Source organism: Sarcophilus harrisii, chromosome 2 (genome assembly GCF_902635505.1).
Source record: "Sarcophilus harrisii chromosome 2, mSarHar1.11, whole genome shotgun sequence".
NCBI lineage: Eukaryota > Metazoa > Chordata > Mammalia > Dasyuromorphia > Dasyuridae > Sarcophilus > Sarcophilus harrisii.
This window is the reverse complement of record NC_045427.1, coordinates 569793284-569811110: the sequence shown is the minus strand read 5'-3', so window position 1 is coordinate 569811110 and position 17827 is coordinate 569793284. Positions and strand designations below refer to the sequence as shown.

The window sequence follows — 17827 nt, the reverse complement described above, 5'->3', positions numbered from 1 at the left end:
AGGCGTTAAGAGAGACTTGATAAAACCTCTTAATTTACCTAAACTACATCCACTGACTTTCCCATAAAATGAATAAAAGATGCTGCACCATTCATTTGTCATCAAGTCAAGTCAACAAGCATTTATTAAGTGTGCCAGATACCATACTAAGCACTGGGAATATAAATAAGAGCAGAAAGACAGTCCCAACCTATTTTCAAGAAGTATGGGGATGGAAGGGGTATAATGCAAGTCAAAAAGTGACTTGCAAAAATTATAAAGGAAAAAATTCAAGGTAGGTAAGGCAGGGTATGGTACAGAAAGTCCAGATAGGAATACAGCCTGAAGAGGAATGAGGAAGACATGACTGATCTGGGTATCTTCCTTAAAAAAAGAAGTTCTGGAAGAAGGCAGAGAGGAAGAGGGTAGTTTTGATGTGTGAAAATGAGGTTTTTGTGGCAGAGTAGAGAAAAATCCAGGAGAATCAGGAGCATAGCCTGGAAAGAAGAATGGAAGGATTTGAATCTATAATGTATTTTACTGATTTTCACCCCTCTAATATCCTTAGATTGCTTAAGATAGATCCTATGTAAAGCCAATAAAGTTTTATTCCTCCTCTTTTTAAATAAAAGCTGCATTTGAATTCTAATTCCAATTAAAAGATTTGTGTTATACAGGTCACCAAAGTTCTTTGAAATTCACAGAAGAAATGTATTTCTTTCCTTAGCAACAAACAAATTTCTTTCTGACTTAAAGTGGGAGAAATTTAAACCTCGGGGGAAAAAGTAGAGAGTAGAAGGCAATGAAAGACTTTTGAAAAGTACTGTATTTGGAAACTTGTCAAACCTCTGCCAGTGTTAGGGAACACTGGAATGTTGGAAGGACTCATGTTCCTGGGCTGAGAGTTGAATGCAGGCTTTCTCCAAAAGGACTTTATTTCTTGTTATCTCCAACAAGGACAATTAGCAAGGCAAAGTGGGTAGAGAGTAAGGAAGATCAGAGCCCCAGCTGTGCCCCTGACACGTACTGGGAAATTACGGGCAAGTCATGTAATCTTTGGTGCCCCAGACATCCTATGTTTTTATAAATTACGGATGAATTGCTGATATGAATAAGTGGACGGTGTTCTACATTGAGGGTTTCCTGTACCCTAAACCTCCCATATGCTAACCATTCTCTTGGTGCAGGGATAGATTGAGCAGCTCATGTACACAAAGAAGGGCAGAGGGAAGAAAAATGCCCACTTGGGCCCTAGTAACTCAATTATGAAACATGCGGAAAACCACAAAATGACAGTTAGATTTCCCCCTGTGGCTTAGATATTTCTGACTCACTCTTGTTCATAGGTAGGGAGTCGAAATATTCTTAGAGACAGTAAAAAGCAAATCTTAATCTTGAGCACCATCCCCTAATTTCTTATTTGTTTCTGTGGACTTTCTATATCAATTTCATTATTTCTAAAATGAACATAAACTGGAATATACAGTTAGATTTGGGGACCCCCTCCCACATAAAGATAAAATGTCTCCTTTAGCAAATTGTAGACCCAGTAAAGAGGAAATTCCTTTTCTTTGTGAGCCTCCTACATTATCCAAGTAGTTGGGATAATATTTAAATTTATGGACTAATTAATCAATCAGCAATATTATTAAGTATCTTCTGTTCCAGGTACTATACTAAGCACTGTGGTAAACAATATAGGAGTTGTGATGAATTGTTTGGTTAACTGAAATGGATGTATGTACCCTCAATTTATGTTTGTGTCATGGTATTTTCCTTTTTCCTTTTTTTTAAACAGAAGAGGTACAGGCAGAGGGCTGATGCTCTGAAGTTCACCAGTGTTACTGACAGTTCCCAAATGGAACATGCCAAAAGAAGCCAGGAACTACAGAGCAATGTAAGCACTGAGGTGTCCCTTGGAATGAGAATGTTAGGGTCGGAGGGACCTTAGGAGTCAATCCCATGGATTGATAACCAGAGGGGTGGACCCTTAAAAGTCCAAACTCCTCATAAGACATATAGAGAAACTGAGACAAAAGGGTAGCAAATGACTGGAAAAAAACCAACAAAGTTTTTACCCAATCCACCAAAATATGGAAAAAATATTTTCTACATGGGAAAACCTGGCCTGGTGGGATGGAATTATTCATCATGTGTATAGAAGAGACTTTCACTTAGGCTTGTAGTCAAATGTTGTTTCTACTACCTCAATCACCTTGACACCTTCTCTAGTCATCTCTTCTACCATGAGTCTGGTGGACTCCTAAGGACAGGTGCAATAGCTGCCCAAGAAAGTGAACAAAGATCAAAACGCACTCTTTTTTTAAAGCATGACTTTCAAACTTCCTCTACAACAGCTTCCTGAAGTCCTTAATTTCTATCATCTTCATGAAACACACATAAGGATATATTTGAGAACCAAATCCAAAGCTAAATTTTAGTTTTGGTGAAGCTGTCTTGATTCTTTCTCTCTCTCTCTATGTTAACTATATCTCTGTATTTAATTATATCAAATCCAAGTCAACTTGCATGGAGATCATTTTGTACTCAGGGTCTCTCACTCTTTGGACAGACATTTTTATTAATGAATTGGAAAAACAAACACAGAAAATCTATTTATAGACTTTTTAAGTGATACAAAGTTGGGATGGAGAGCATGTGCTAAGGAAGAATTCAAAGTCTTACCTGATTTTTAAAAAAGTCAGCTTTACAATATTTTATAAGATGGCTATGATTAGACAACAATTCATCTGAAAAAATCTGGGGGTCTTAATGGACCCCCATGGTCCAACAAATGGCTCAACAAATAAGGTCCAACCCCAATGGCTCAACAAATAAGGTATAACAAGCAATAAATGTGATCAGAGGCTATATTAAGAGAGTCATAATTCCCAAGGCCAGGGCAGCCATGATCTTCCATATTTTAAGCATACTATATTCACTTTAAGGCACTATATTTTAAGGAAGAAATTGATAAAATAAAGAGTATCCAGGAGTGGGTAGCCTGGCAAGGGACGCTTAGATCATTCTATCTGGTGATATGTGAAAGATGGTAATAGAGAGGAAAATAGACTTTCTGAAGAGCTGTTGAATATTCTTAGTACTAGAGTATAGAAACAGGAGCAATGGGTAGAAGTTACAGATAATACCATGATACCAAGGAAAAGATAACATATTACTGAATGGTTATTCTGGGCCTTTTATTCTTATTCAGTGATACAAATTATGAACAACAGTTATATATATTGAAGTAAAATACACAAAATTTCACACATGTATTATGAAATCCTCATTGAATTGAATGGACTTGACTCTTCTGCTGACATTTTCCTTTTGTTGGCCAGGTGGCTTACAAGTCTGGGAATGAGCATTGTGTTCATCAATACACCATCAACAAAGATGAGCCATTCTTCCTTCAGGCCAGAGCTAATGCTCAGCATCTCAGTGAGGTACTGGGAGAGGGATTGGATAATATCCTTTTTTCCCCTTTAAATGGGATTTTATGATCCCTGCTTTATTTGAAATTCTGATTCAGACAATGTGATAATGCCATTTAAGGTTCTATGTATTATGTGCTTGGACTATATTCTAATCTAACTCATTTTTGAGTTCATGAAAGATTTGGTAATTGGGGAACTACCAGCATGGAAAGTCCCTTCAACAACACACTTTGCAACCTGTCTATGGCTTAGTAACTAAGTCTTAGGGGATTGCCCTTCTTCTAACTCATATTTCCTTTCTGATCAACTTTTAAGGAAAGGATACTTAGTAGAAGTTATTTAGTGATATATCTCAATTATTCAAAAATCACCCAGAGAGAGAATTGGTTTAATTACTACAAGATTGTAAACTCCCACAAGAGCAGGAGCCCATGTCAATGTGAACTTTATCTTTCTCTCTCGGTATCTAGCACAATGTTCTATATATAGGTGCCTAATAAGTGCTTGTGGACTTCATGAAACCGTGGATAGTTTAGAGATGTTAAGTTATTCCCTACTAGGAATAGTAGGGAAAAATCAGTACTCTTATTTGTCACATAGTTTTAATGAGTTTCATTGTAGTTTCTTATGTATCGGCAGGTGACATATGGTGATTTAATTTCCCTTCCTAATGAGACTATTAAGAAGTCTGAAGCCAACCTCTCACCTAAAGATTAATTTTTAAAAAAAAATTGATATCTCTTTAGAAACTGTATAAGAGCAGCTGGGAGAAACAGAAGGCAAAAGGATTTGAACTTCGCCTGGACTCCTTGTCTTTTCTGTCAGCCAAGGCCAAGAGGGACCTAGCGAGTGATGTGAGTGGTTATTCAAGCTTTTAGAATGGATAATTGAATCATGGACTATTACAGTTCCCAGAGACTTTACAGACCATCGAGTTGAAGTCTTTCATTTTAGAATTGATAAAACAGAGAATCAGAGAGGGAAAATCCTGGGATTTACAGAAAGAAGGGACTTAGAGATCACCTAGTGCCATACTCTCATTTTAAACATAATACAAAAGCCCAGAGAGATGTAAAATGTCTTGCTCAGGACCACACAAGTTCCCCTGAAGCATAGTCAAGATGGAACCCAGGTAGTTTAATTTCAAATCCAATAGAATTTGGATTTGGGTTTGATCTCCACCTCAGACACTAATATCTTTTATCTAAGTTTGTCTATAAGATGGGGACAAAAAAGGCACATATGAAGTTTTGTGAAGGCCAAATGAGATTAGCAAAGAGCACCACATAAATGTGAACCATTGTTATAATTATGCCATCTGTGTTTCAAGTAATTTGCCCAAAGTCAAATAGTCAGGCCCAACTAGAATCCCAAAATATGTATGTATGTGTATATATATATATATATATATATATATATATATATATATATACACATAGAGAAGAGAGAATATTTTATTTTTCCCTAGTTGTACATTAAAATACTTTTTTTAAAGACATTTTTTAAAAGTTTTGAGTTCTAAATTCTGTCCCTCCTTTTCCCACTGCCTGAGATGGTAAGCAATCTGATATAGGTTATACATGTGCAATTATGGAAAACGTTTCCATATTAATCATTTTGTATAAGAGGACTTGAGGAAAAAAGAATGAAAGAAAAAAAAGTGAAAAATAACATGATTTACTTTGCATTCAGACAGTTTTACTTCTTTCACATAGTACTTTTAAGTTAAAGACAATTTCACATACATAACAACAGCAGACATTTGTTTAGTATGTCATGTTTTACATGGTTTTTATTTATTAGTGTTATTATCTTCATTTTACAGACAACGAAACTGAGGCAAACAGCTTTAAGTGACTTGCTCAGGGTCTGAGACTTCTATTTGATGCTTCTAGCTTTCACTCCTCTCCAGAATTTTTTTCTGGATATTGTATTTTCTCAATCTATTTTACATTATTGAATGTCTGACCTACCTTTGCCTAGGTTAGAGCCAGGGTTAACCTTAACCATTTTTGCCTGACTTTGGCACTCCAAAGAAGCCTATGGACCACTTCTCAGAGAAATGTTTTAAAAATTATTAAAAGAAATTCTAAATTTCAGTTCAATATTAATAAAAATTAAGATGTAAATTTTTCCTTATCCAAGTTAAGATCCTCTGTTATAGAAAAATCCTTTCAACCTTCTAGAGTATTTTGATTGTACTTAAGCAATTATTATTCTACTTTGCATTGTATTTCCTTGAGCATATGTTTTCTTTCCCCTACCAGATTGCCTTGAAGGCAAAGATTGTGTCTTTTTATCTTTGCAACTCCCTCAGGCCTGATATAAGATTTTGAACATAGTAGGTGTTAAGTCAACAATCACTGAGTTAAGATTTATAGAAATGCTCCATCAGGCTTGATCTGGATTTCAAATATGCTGGGACTTTGTTTTGTAACCTATGTTGACCATAGAATTAGACTTGACCCTTTCTCAGGGAAATTCTCATGTGAATTTTTGTGGTTTCTTCCCATTAGATAAAGTATAAGGAGGACTTTGAGAAATCCAGAGGCAAATTGATTGGAGTCAAGGGTGTACAGGGTGATAGTCAGATGGCTCATTCTCTCCAAGTCTCCAAGCTGCAGAGTGATCTGGAATATAAGAGAAGATTCGAGGATGTCAAAACTCAGTGTCACGTCCCCATGGATATGATCCACCTTGTCCATGCCCAGAAGGCACAACATTTAGCCACAGACATAGGATATAAGACGGCCCTGCATGAGTTTACCTCTCTGCCAACAGACATGAAGGTGGAATGGGCGAGGAAGGCATATGGTTTGCAAAGCGATGTAAGTTGCTTATTTTAATTGACTCTCCCTGATTCCCTTCCATTTAAAAGAACTGTGTTCTTAGGGCCTGTTTATAGATCCAATTCAAAATGTTTAATTTACCAGTGACTTCACCCAATCATGCAGTCAACAAATTTAGATTCCTACCAACAAAGAAGTTGTGGGGCTATCTTCTTCATGAGGTATTTTCACAATCATTTCAAATATTCAAGGCATATTTCCATATTCACACATATTTTCCACATAGATATATGTGTATATATGTGGGAGGGGCGGGAATTTTGCTTGTGTTATCTTGTGATGGAAAAAAGAGACTATAATGCAACAAATGAGCTCTGTTTTGTGGGAAGTCAGGGAAAAAGTCTGGCAGTGTAGAAAGCCCCTAAAAATGGTTTTTTATTTATTTATTGTTTCACTTAAATATATATATATATATATATATTTAAGTATACATACATATTTAAATTTAACTCAATATGGCCTAATAATGGCCAGGATCCAAAACATCAGGACAAATGCTGCTGAATATTTCTTTTTTGGGGGAAATACATCCTCACCAGTGTGATTACTTCATGGTAGACTGGTGAACTAGTTTCAACAAGGGATCCATTTAAATGGCCATTCCTATTAAAACTCCTTGTATAATGGCAAGTAAAGAAATATTTTGCCCCATGGAGATGTGTACGAAGGAACTGAAACCACAGGAAGCATTGAATGTCTTGTGAAATTCCATCAAATAGTTTTCCACCTGCGTTCTGTTGTGCATTCTCATTTTCTTCTCCCCTGCATGTCATTTTAAAGAAGAAAACTGGTAAGACAGACAATGAGATCTGCTCCTTTCAGCTGCTGGAGTCAGGATTGAAGTCAATAATGAGGGAAAAGGTTGAGTTCCCCCCCACCCTCCTCCTCATATTGCTGGGTATCACATAAAGTCATCCTAAGCAGAGATGGCTCCAATTTTTAAAAATTAATTTAAGATTTTTGAAAGGGGGGGGAGACTCTACCTGTGACTGTGCAGAAGCAGATAAAACAAAAGCAGGAGCTAATTTGACTCAGTTGGTCTCTGGGCTATGTCAGGATCCTTTAATGGTGCTTTAAATGTCTGAGCACCAACAATGGTGCATTTTTTTCTTTGTCAGAACCAATATAGAGCCGATTTGAACTGGATGAAAGGAGCTCGATGGATAGCCACTGGGTCATTAAATGTGGAACAGGCTAAGAAGGCAGGAGAACTCATTAGTGAGGTGAGATTTCGTGACAGCATGTAACAGAACTGGCTGCATTATGTGTGCAAAATTCCTGTATAAAATTAAAATCATTTCCACTCAAAAGGCAAAGAAAAAGGCAATGCTACATGAAAGGACTCCAAACCCAGACTAGGACTGGTAATTAGAGGGAAACCACATACCAAACACGCGCCAGTAGGAGCCCATATAGCCTTTGCAAAAACAAAGTAGGTGACAAATGATATTATGAATAATAATGGCAATCAAACAGCGCTCAATTGCTACCCACTAACTTACCTTTTTAATGAAGCAACATAGGAGAGATGATGAAAAGATACATTTATTGCACCCAGAAAGCCCTTTTGTCACTTTATACACACATTTCTCCATTCCTCCCCTCCTCCCCTTGCTCCCCAAACACCTTAGACATTCGTGGAGTGCCCAGCACTCTGGCTATTCAACCCTTTGGGTTTCTCACCTGTATTTTAATATGGGGACTATCCAAGTTTAGCTGTACTAAATGGACCCTTCCTTAAAGCATCCCCGCCTTCTCTGAACTAATTACATTTCAATTTAGGGAAGGGTGTTTCTCTCTTGAGGATAACCTAGTTGAACCAATCTTTGGGGTCCAAGCAGGGAGATAGAATTAAGGTCGATTCAGTTCAATTCAATAAATGTTTAAAAGCATTTTTTTTTTTTAGGCACAGGAGATAGAGAGCTGCCCTCAAAGGTTCTAGGTTCAAGTTTTACCATTGACACATCTTGGCCAGGTGATTCTGAGTAAGTCACTTAACAGTGGCTCAATGCTGTAGGAAGCTCAGTAAGAATACATGCTGAAGAAAAAAATATATGTAGAAGAGTATTTTAGACTAAACATCCCTGAGCATCCCCAGCCAAAATCTCCTTCTGCTCCTGTCCTTGCCTTTAGACATCTGTTTGATGGCTCTAGGAGCAATATGCATTTTCATAAGGATCTAAAGCCCTTGAAACTAATCTTAATGGTAACAAAAACAAGATCAACATATATGTTAGGTCAAAAACTTGAAACACATTGTACTAGACATTGAGACAACTAGTCTTGCCCTCAAAGACCTTACAGTCAAGTCAGGGTGAGAAAACATAGGTAGATAAATATAACAGAGTCAAATACATTAATCTGCTATTCTGGGAGTTGCACAGTCTGACTCCTAGAGGCCATTTTAGTCTGTAAGATTCAATATTGAAAACATAAAAATGTTTTGGTTTTCATTCTATGGTGCAATTTCATCTTTCTGGGGGTTGACATTGCCCTCTGCAATAGATTCTCAATTACCATGACAAAATAGTATTTTTTAGTGTTTTCTCCTTAAGGCTGTCTTCTATCTGCTCCATAGTAAGCACCTAATGAATGCTTCCTTCCTTCCTTCCTTCCTTCCTTCCTTCCTTCCTTCCTTCCTTCCTTCCTTCCTTCCTTCCTTCCTTCCTTCCTTCCTTTCTCTTTCCTTCTTTCCTTCCTATTTTCCCCCTTTCCCTTTCTTCCTTCCTTGTAAAGATTTATTTCTTTGTTATATCTGGTAATTAGGTAGTACAGTGGATAAAGCTCTGGGCCTGGAGTCAAGACCTGAAGTCAAATATGTCTTCAGCTATTTACTACTTATAGGACCCTTGGCAAGTCACTTAATCACAGTTTGCCTCAGTTTTCTCCTCCATGAATATAATAATGGCACCTACCTCCCAGGATTGTTGTTAAGATCAAATGAAATAATAACTGTAATGCACTTTAATAAGTGCCTGTCACATATACTATATAAATGTTAGTTATTCTTATTATTTAATTATTACTTGAGGACAGGAATTGTTTTTGCTTTTTCTTTATATCTTTACTAATTAGGATAATATCTAGCATATAGTAAGCACTAATTGAAAATTTGTTAGATGATTGATTTCTATAGCAATGTGACTTTTATTGGCCTCTTTTGCGTCACCTCAATTAATCAATAAATATTTATTATTCACTTACTCTGGTGCTGGGAATAAAAAGATCAACCCCCCCCTCCCAAACCCCAAACCTACAATCCTTGTTCCTACAGGATCAGTAAGCCTATAGACGAACAGACCACAGGGGTTCAAAAACACATCTTGGTTTTACCAGAAGATGGTTCATGAGATTCAGGGGAGGCACTTTTTGGATGACCACCATACTCAAAAAACAACATAGGTCTTGTATACATTACAGGAACATATTTTTGACTCTAAGATTTGTAATAATTAGCCCAAAGATCATGTGCACATGTGAAATGAAATAGACAGTTATGATCATTTAAGTTTCATTGTTTAAAAATGCATTTTCTTCAATTGACTGCCTATTTTTCAATATATGTGCTTATTTTTGGTTAAGATTATCCTATACTGGTTTTTATTCTTTTTGTTATTTTAGAGCCCAAATAAATGAAATTGCTTCTCTGAAGCTTTGTAAGATTTCTATCTTTAATTGTGCTAAGTGATAGTTAAACTTCTGCCACATTTCACAGAAGTCCAGCTGCTTTCAATCAGATGCTCTGGCCACAAGTATATTTAGAGTTGGAAAGTATCTCAGAGGTCATCTGATCCAACCTCCTGATTTTACTGATGAGGAAATGAGGTTCAGCAAAGGTCAATCACTTTCCAAGGCCACATAGATAGTAATGTAGATTCTAGCATCCTTCTACATCATCCTGATTCTTGAACTGAACTAGAGCCGTGCCATATGGACAGACCTCTACTATTTCAGGATGAAAGATGAATACTGGTGGGAATCAGTACACCCAGGCGGCCACAGGATATTCGGGCATATTGACTTAAGAATTTTCTGTGGCCAAAAGAAAAAAGCACACTCTAATCTTTCTGGCCCAGAGACAAATGAGTAGCTAGAAATAGACAGTGAGAGAAATAATCCCATTACCTTACTTGCCCTTTAAATAAATTGAATTTAAAAGGATTTAAAGGTGGTTATAAAACATATGACTTCAGAATTCCTTAAAATAATAATTAGCCTAGCTCATTGAAAATATGGTTTGCTTGTTTATTTTAAATTCATTTATATTCCCTTTTTTAGGAACAAACACTTAAAATCGGTTAAATGCCATTTTGCCAATCTAACATTAAATTGTCATTATTCATGTTTTTGTTTATAGCCCCCTCAACACAAGGCCTTGTATGTAACAATGTTTAAAAGTACTTGTTGAATGAATGAATGAATGTTTTAAGTTCTATATTTTGTCATGACTCCTTTTTGAATAACAGTATTATTTTTGTCATGGTTACCATAAACATTTCTGAAAACCTACTGTGTGAATGATGTAATCGGGACTTAGAAATGACTGTACAGTTTATAGTAGCTGTCATGTTAAGTGACCGGGTTTTGACTCTGCCATGCTCCTGTGTGGGAAAAGAATAGCAAACTTCAAATGTTAAATGCAACTGTTCCAGAATTTTTATTTTTTATTTTTGCTTAGAAGAACTAAAAATATGTAAATAACACACTACATAGTATTTGAAGTCTTTAAAAGCCCATTTCTAAATGTGGCTCTTATAATGTTTTACTGGGATAACCTAATTTTGAGGTGTTCTCTTTGTATCAGGTAGAACTACTTTAATGTTAATTGACACAAGGTTATGCTGAAATTGAAACAAATATTAACCCGAAGGCACCTAGGACATAAAGATGGAGGAAGTGGAATTATAATTATGTTCACAAATTCACTCTAATCTCAAGCAACCTATGATTTTTCTCTTTCAAATGGCATGAAAGAACCACACAAAATTCACAGCTTTGATCTTTTTCTGCTCAACAGAAGAAGTACCGTCAGCATCCGTGGGCTTTGAAGTTTACCAGTATTAAAGACACTCCTGAGATGGTCCAGGCTAGAATTAGTTATACCCAAGCAGTGGATGTAAGTTATAATGTATATACATTATGATTATAGAGTGGGATCCTCTTTCAGCAATCCAATGGAAGCCAAAGCATTTCTCAGTCCTGTTCTTGCTGTCATCCTAAGAATGAGCAAACTTTTGTGTACTAGCAAGATTGATCTAGAATGGGGTGACTTTTCATTATTATGAAAAATGGGTATGATTTTCTGTATGCTGAGAAGCAGAGTTCTATCCCCATTTTGTAAAGACCTATCCAAATTTTTGTTCTCGGCATTGTCTTCTGTTGTGATGCTCCCTTATTTTCTACCCCATCTCTATACCTATCATTTTTAGAGCAAATATTTCTATTTTTGTTTATTTTTGTTACTGTTTTTGTTTTTTAGTTATAAAATATGAATAGCATGCCTGGTACTATACTAAGACCAAAAGGCTAGCTTTAGCATTAGAAAATGTTTTGAGTGTGCTCTGAGGATATTAAATTTAATTTTCAAACTCTCTCTCCATCCCCTTAATTTCTGAAACAAATTCAATCAGAATTTGACTTTGTATCTATCTACATAGAACAGAATAAAATGAAGATCTGACATTTGTCCATTTTACTTCACACATGGAATTTCTTTGGACTTTAGTGGAGCCCATCTACAAAATGATGGGATTAGACTAGATTATTTTTAAGACCCCTGCTAGCTCAATGATTCCTATTATCCTAATTTGGTTGCCTGTATTGAGACTTTTTTTTTTTAATGTTGTTTTGCCAATGCCTTCTTTACTATGTCCTGTGTAGATATACCTAAAATATTTTCAAATCATCCTAATTTTCCACTAAGTAGTGCATTTTGGAAAGTTTAGGCAGGAGCCAAATTCCTTATTACATCTTTAAATCGAACAGATGTTTGTTGTCGTTACAGTACTTTGTTGGTCTGATACTCTAGAATAATCTGAAGTTCATTTTAGTGCTTTCAAATTGTAGAGGTAATGAGTTGTGTCTGTCTTTATTTTAGACTCAAATAAGCATTGAAAATGGGGAGTTTGATGGTAAAACAGAATTTTTTTCTGTTGAGAAAACAGAATTCTTTAGTTAACTAACTCTAGGGGGCACTGCTGTGATATTTAGAAACATGGACTCATTAAATAAGATTTGGGGGCTGGGACAGCCTGGCCCAGCCCAGAATATTTTACAGTTTAAACAGCAAAGACCAGAGAGATCATGCTAAGGTGCCCATATTTATTGCTAAATCGATCATAAGACCAGGTTCCACAGTGTGCAGATTAGATTAGAGCAGACATATGTGAGGGATTGTAGATAAAATCAAATGTAGTGAAAACTTAAGGAAAATAAAATTATTCAAGAAAAGGTCATCTTATTTGGTGGCTTTTAAATTCTAATATCTGCTAGTAGTTTATAAATGAACATAATCATATTTTTCTTTTCTTTCCTCATCACATTGTACAGTTGAAAGAGGTATTATTTTGAATTAGAGGACCTAGAGTAAAATTTGGCTGTGTGATTTCTGGCAAATCATGTAGCCTTTCTGAGCTGCTTTTTCCTTATCTATAAAAGGAAGAATTTGAACTAGATGACTTGTCTAAATTCTATGATTTCAGCTGCATTCTTCAGTTGAGAATTAGCAAGTGAGGTCTCAGTCTGTCATGTTCTGAGCAATGGGAGAGTAAGAGAAATATTCCAATGAGATTGTGGACTATCTAAGGAGTCAGGAATGGAATATTGTGATCTGGGTATAAGTGACATTCAATCACTTTTCTGTCTCTGATTTGGTCACTTGGTATGGAATGGACTCCATTTTTAATCAGAAATTACTCTGTGTTTGCAGAGGCTGTACAGGGAGCATGGAGAAGACATAAAACATCATTACACTCAGACTGCTGACCTCCCTGAAGTACTCCTGGCCAAACTGAACGCCATGAACATCAGTGAGGTGAGGGAGACGTTGGAGATGAATGCTGCTCTTTAGTAAGAGAAGATCCACATCTATTTTAAAAAATAATAATAATTTGAGAAAAGGGAGCACTTTCCTTGGAAAGGAGGCATTTCTTTTTGTATGAAGGACATTTATTCTAGGGAATTTGAATGAAAAGCCATGAATATAGAGATAGGATATGTTATCTCATTTTTCTCCAATCCAGCTCATCCTCTACTCAACTGCCAAAGGGATATTCCTAAAAAGTGGTTCTGATCATGTCACCTTCTGGTGGCTACTTATTACATGCAGGAGCAAATTTAAAATCTTCTGTTTTAACTTTTAAAGCCTTTCATAGCCTGGCCTCTTCCTATTTTTCTACTCTTCTTATATTTTACTCTTCTCTTGACACTCTATGCCTCCAAAATACTGGCTTTCTTACTATTCCTTATATGTAACATTTCATCTCTTAACCCCGTTCCTATTCACTGGTTGCCTTCTCAGAATTTCCTACCTTTTCCCCTCTGCTTCCTTTTTTCCTGTCTTCCTTCAAGGCTCAGTTCACACCCCACCTTTTGCAAGAGGCCTTTCCCAGTACTTCTCCCCACTCCAGGTTCTTTCCTTCTGAAATAACCTCTATTTACACTTTATATGTTTTATAGGTAAATATATATTTTGTATATCATCTCCTCCATTAGAATGTAAATTTTTTAAGGACAAGGATTTTGTTTTTGCCTTCTTTTGCATTCTCAGAACTTAGTATAGTGCCTGACACATAAAGAACACTTAAGACATTTTTGTTGTTCATGGTAACAATGCTGATGATGGATTAATAAGTCATTAGAGCCTTAGAGCAGATGGATACCAATGAAAACATGATAAAACATGATTTCCTCCATGTTTTTGAGTGGTTGGTATGTGCAAGGGTCTGTTCTATGCCTTAGAGAACATTTAATAAATGCTTGATGATGATGATGATAATGATGGACCAATGAGTCATCAAAAGCCTTAGAGCTGATTTCAGAGTAGGTGTAAGCCATTGAAAGTATGGGTGTCTTCATGTTTTTGAGTAACAAATAGAGGGCTGGGTTATAGTGGAATGGAGAGAAAATTTAAAACATGGTCTGTGCTTTCAAGATGCTTGTGATTTGGAAAGGAGATGAAACAAGTAAATATGAAAAGACAAACAATACTATATGATAATAAAAGAAAAGGCACAAGGCCATATATTGGGCAATATTTAATTTATTTTTATTTATATAATATAGGGCAATATTTGCCTTCTTGATGGGCAAATATATTGAATAGAAAACCAGTCATGGAATCAGGAAAGTCCAACCTTATCTGATCTTTTGAGTTATTAAAACTCAACAACAATATGTTGTTTGGACACATGTTAGTTGTGTGACCATAGGCAAGGTACAGTATTATCCTCTTAGTGCTCCAACCAACATTCTATATAAGTTACATCTTTAATAGGAGATCCTTACTTTGATGGAATCATAAATTGACCCACTCCCTGACAAAATAAAAGAAAAAAAAAAAAGAAAAAAGAGAGCGAGCTTATTATTTTAAGCCTGAGGAATCTATAGTAATGGGAAGCCAAAGAAAGCACATTCCCAATGTAAGTGTTTATTGAATGGAACACTAATCATTCAATAATATTTAATTGGATGGTTAAATGAGTGGATTAATGAATGCATTTTGGTAACCTAATGGTTAGGAGGCTTTTAGGTCAAATGAAGAAATTAATTTGTGTTCATTTTTTCTTTTTTAGACACGATATAAAGAATCCTGGAGCAAGCTTAGAGATGGTGGCTATAAACTCAGGCTAGATGCCCTTCCATTTCAGGCTGCAAAGACATCAAGTGAAATCATAAGTGATGTGAGTTTTTGTGGTAATTACCTTGTCATTGTTAAATGCTAAATTTTTTTGTCCTTTTCTCTCAAATTCCTGCCTCATTTTCTATACCTATGGATAGTCTCATGTTCTAAACCAATGAGTTGACTACCTTTTTCCCCTCAGAATCCACTGAATCTCATTTTCAAAAAACATTTATTAAGCACCAACTGTCTACAGAAATAAAACTGAAAGCAGCCTTTGCCTTCATAGAGCTTACATGTAAAGAATTAAATATATACAAGATAATTTGAGGAGGAAGAAAGAACAATAATAATTCAAAGATCAGAGAAGGCTTCATATAGGATGCTTTCCATATAAACTGGGTCCACTTCACTGCTGTATCCGTCCCCCAGCTGTTGACATATCTAGTTCTCCTTACTGTCTCTCTTTGGCTACAATCTCTGAGTCTGCAGGTTTATCTGAGAGGACTATATGGATGCATTGGGTACACTTCCCCACTTGTAGTCAGAGATGCTCTCACTTTTTGAACCTACTCTTAATAAAAAAAGAATAATTCCCCTGTATATATTGACCTTTTGAGTTTACAAAGCATTTTCCTTTTAACAAATCTATATGATAATTGACTTGTCAAAGGTCAGACAACTTAAATGACAGAATTAGGACTCAGACTTTCCAAGTTCAGTATTGTTTTTCCTGCCCCAAGTACCTTCTCTTATTAGCAAAACATATTCATCTCTTAGGGAGAGAAAAAATACAACACTACAAACCCCCCCCCCCAACTTTTTGCTTTTTTGTAAAAACAAAAAAAGCACTTGATTGCTTTAAGTAGAAACACAGGCCCCAAGGAGATAGAATTTACCATCCATCTATCGATGTTTTGAAAAAGCCCCCAGGAAGAAATTGCAAACAGTTCAATGTACCTTCTTCTTCCAGGCAGGACAACCCAGGTCCCAGCAGGTAGAACCAGACTAGAATTTGATTTACTAAAGATCTACTGCCATTCCCCTGAACAGAACAGAGCCCTTTACTCTTCCTGAGCCTTGCATATGAAAGAAGACTAGACCTTTTGACTTCTGCACCACATTTTCTTTTAACTCATTCACTCGGTGACTGTCAAAAGAACAAAACATTTTTGCCCAATACCCACCTCTTCCATTCTGCATCCCTTGTCACCTATGTATTATATTTTTTTTCCCTCTCTCTCTCCTCAGTACAAATACAAAGAGTCGTTTGAGAAAATGAAAGGGCAGATGCTTGGATCCCGAAGCTTGGAAGATGATATCAGCCTCTCACATTCAGTGCATGCAACCTCAGTCCAAAGTGATGTAAGTTGAAAAAAAAATGTAAATGAATGTGTCAGCCCACCCATAGTAATATTCCCAGGGAATCCAAACTCCCTGACCTGTTGGAACAAATTATATGTTGCTCTTTGAGATTATTAAACACCTGAACTTTGGCTGAGCCTTGAGCTCCTCTTCCCCAAAATAAAACCCCCCAAAAGCAAAAAGCAAAAAAAAAAAAAAAAAAAAAAAGAAAAAAAAAGAAACCTTGTTTTGTTTTCTTTCTTTAAATTTTTAAAAAAATGTCAGCATTCACTGAATAGGACAGTGAAAAGGGTGCTAGAGAAAGGAGATCTGAATTCTAGTCTTGGTTTTTCCACTAATTAGCTTTCCTCTCAGGGTCCTCTATTTCTCCATCTATAAAATGATGAATGGATAATCTCTGAAGCTCCTTTCAATTCTAACATTCTATTGTTTATACAGTTGTTTGGATAGAATAATAATTAGCATACCAATAATATAATAGTATATATAATAATAAAATAGTATACTAATAATTAATGTAAGGCTTACACTAAACACTTTACAATTCATTTAGTGATTTGACCTCCATTATCTCCTGTGGGGTGGATCTGTGTGTATGCAGGTTGGACACTTCTTCTGGAACACATGTAGCTTGGCCAGCCATGTGTGAAGCGCGGCTTGACTTCTCTCTGCCTCATTTGCCCGCGATTTAAGTCTTTCCCTTCATGTTCACAGAGGCTATCCCTAGAGGAGACACTATTGGACATACTCTGTTTAATGTTGTTAATTGGTTCTAAGGAAACATAATGTTAGGGGGAACAACATTACAGTGGGCAGTTAGTTTGTAATATGACATATTACAAAAGAATGATCAGCCAGATGATTTTACCAAAGGTTTTGTGATTCCAGGATAGGGTTTTGTGATAGTGCATTTACAGTGTTGTAGTGGCAAGAGCACTGGATTTAGACTCAGAAGACATATCAGAAGTTCACATCCTGGCCCTGCTATCTACTGCAAGTGTAATGTTGGGCAAGTCACTTAGGACCTCAATTTCCTTTTCTGTGAAGTGAGAGGGTGCTCAGGTCTCTTCTAGTTCTATCTCTGATTTTTTTCTTAAATAATATTTTATTTTTTTCTCAATGACATGTAAAAATAATTTTAACATTAATTTCAAATTCTATTTCTCCTTTCCTCTTACTCCTCTCCAGTTCCTGAGACAGGAAGTAATCTGATTTAGGTTACCCATGTGTAATCCTGTAAAACATAATTCCATATTAGTCTTTTTGTGGAAGAAAACTCACAGCTCTATGATCTTAAGATGATGGTCAGCATAATATATTCTGTACAGCAGGTCAAGGCAGCTGTTTTAGAGAAA

At 36.1% G+C, this 17827-nt stretch overlaps 1 protein-coding gene across 2 annotated transcripts in view; it reads left to right on the top strand.

The window, feature by feature from the left end:
- NRAP (nebulin related anchoring protein) overlaps positions 1–17827 on the top strand; it is an 81740-nt gene that overhangs the window by 37486 nt on the left and 26427 nt on the right. For both annotated transcript variants that reach the window (XM_031955871.1, XM_012540998.3), the window contains exons 21-29: positions 1778–1876; positions 3324–3428; positions 4166–4273; positions 5936–6247; positions 7387–7491; positions 11286–11384; positions 13197–13301; positions 15061–15168; positions 16359–16472. In XM_031955871.1, the coding sequence (XP_031811731.1) occupies positions 1778–1876; positions 3324–3428; positions 4166–4273; positions 5936–6247; positions 7387–7491; positions 11286–11384; positions 13197–13301; positions 15061–15168; positions 16359–16472 (1155 nt within the window). The remainder of the gene's footprint in view (positions 1–1777; positions 1877–3323; positions 3429–4165; positions 4274–5935; positions 6248–7386; positions 7492–11285; positions 11385–13196; positions 13302–15060; positions 15169–16358; positions 16473–17827) is intronic.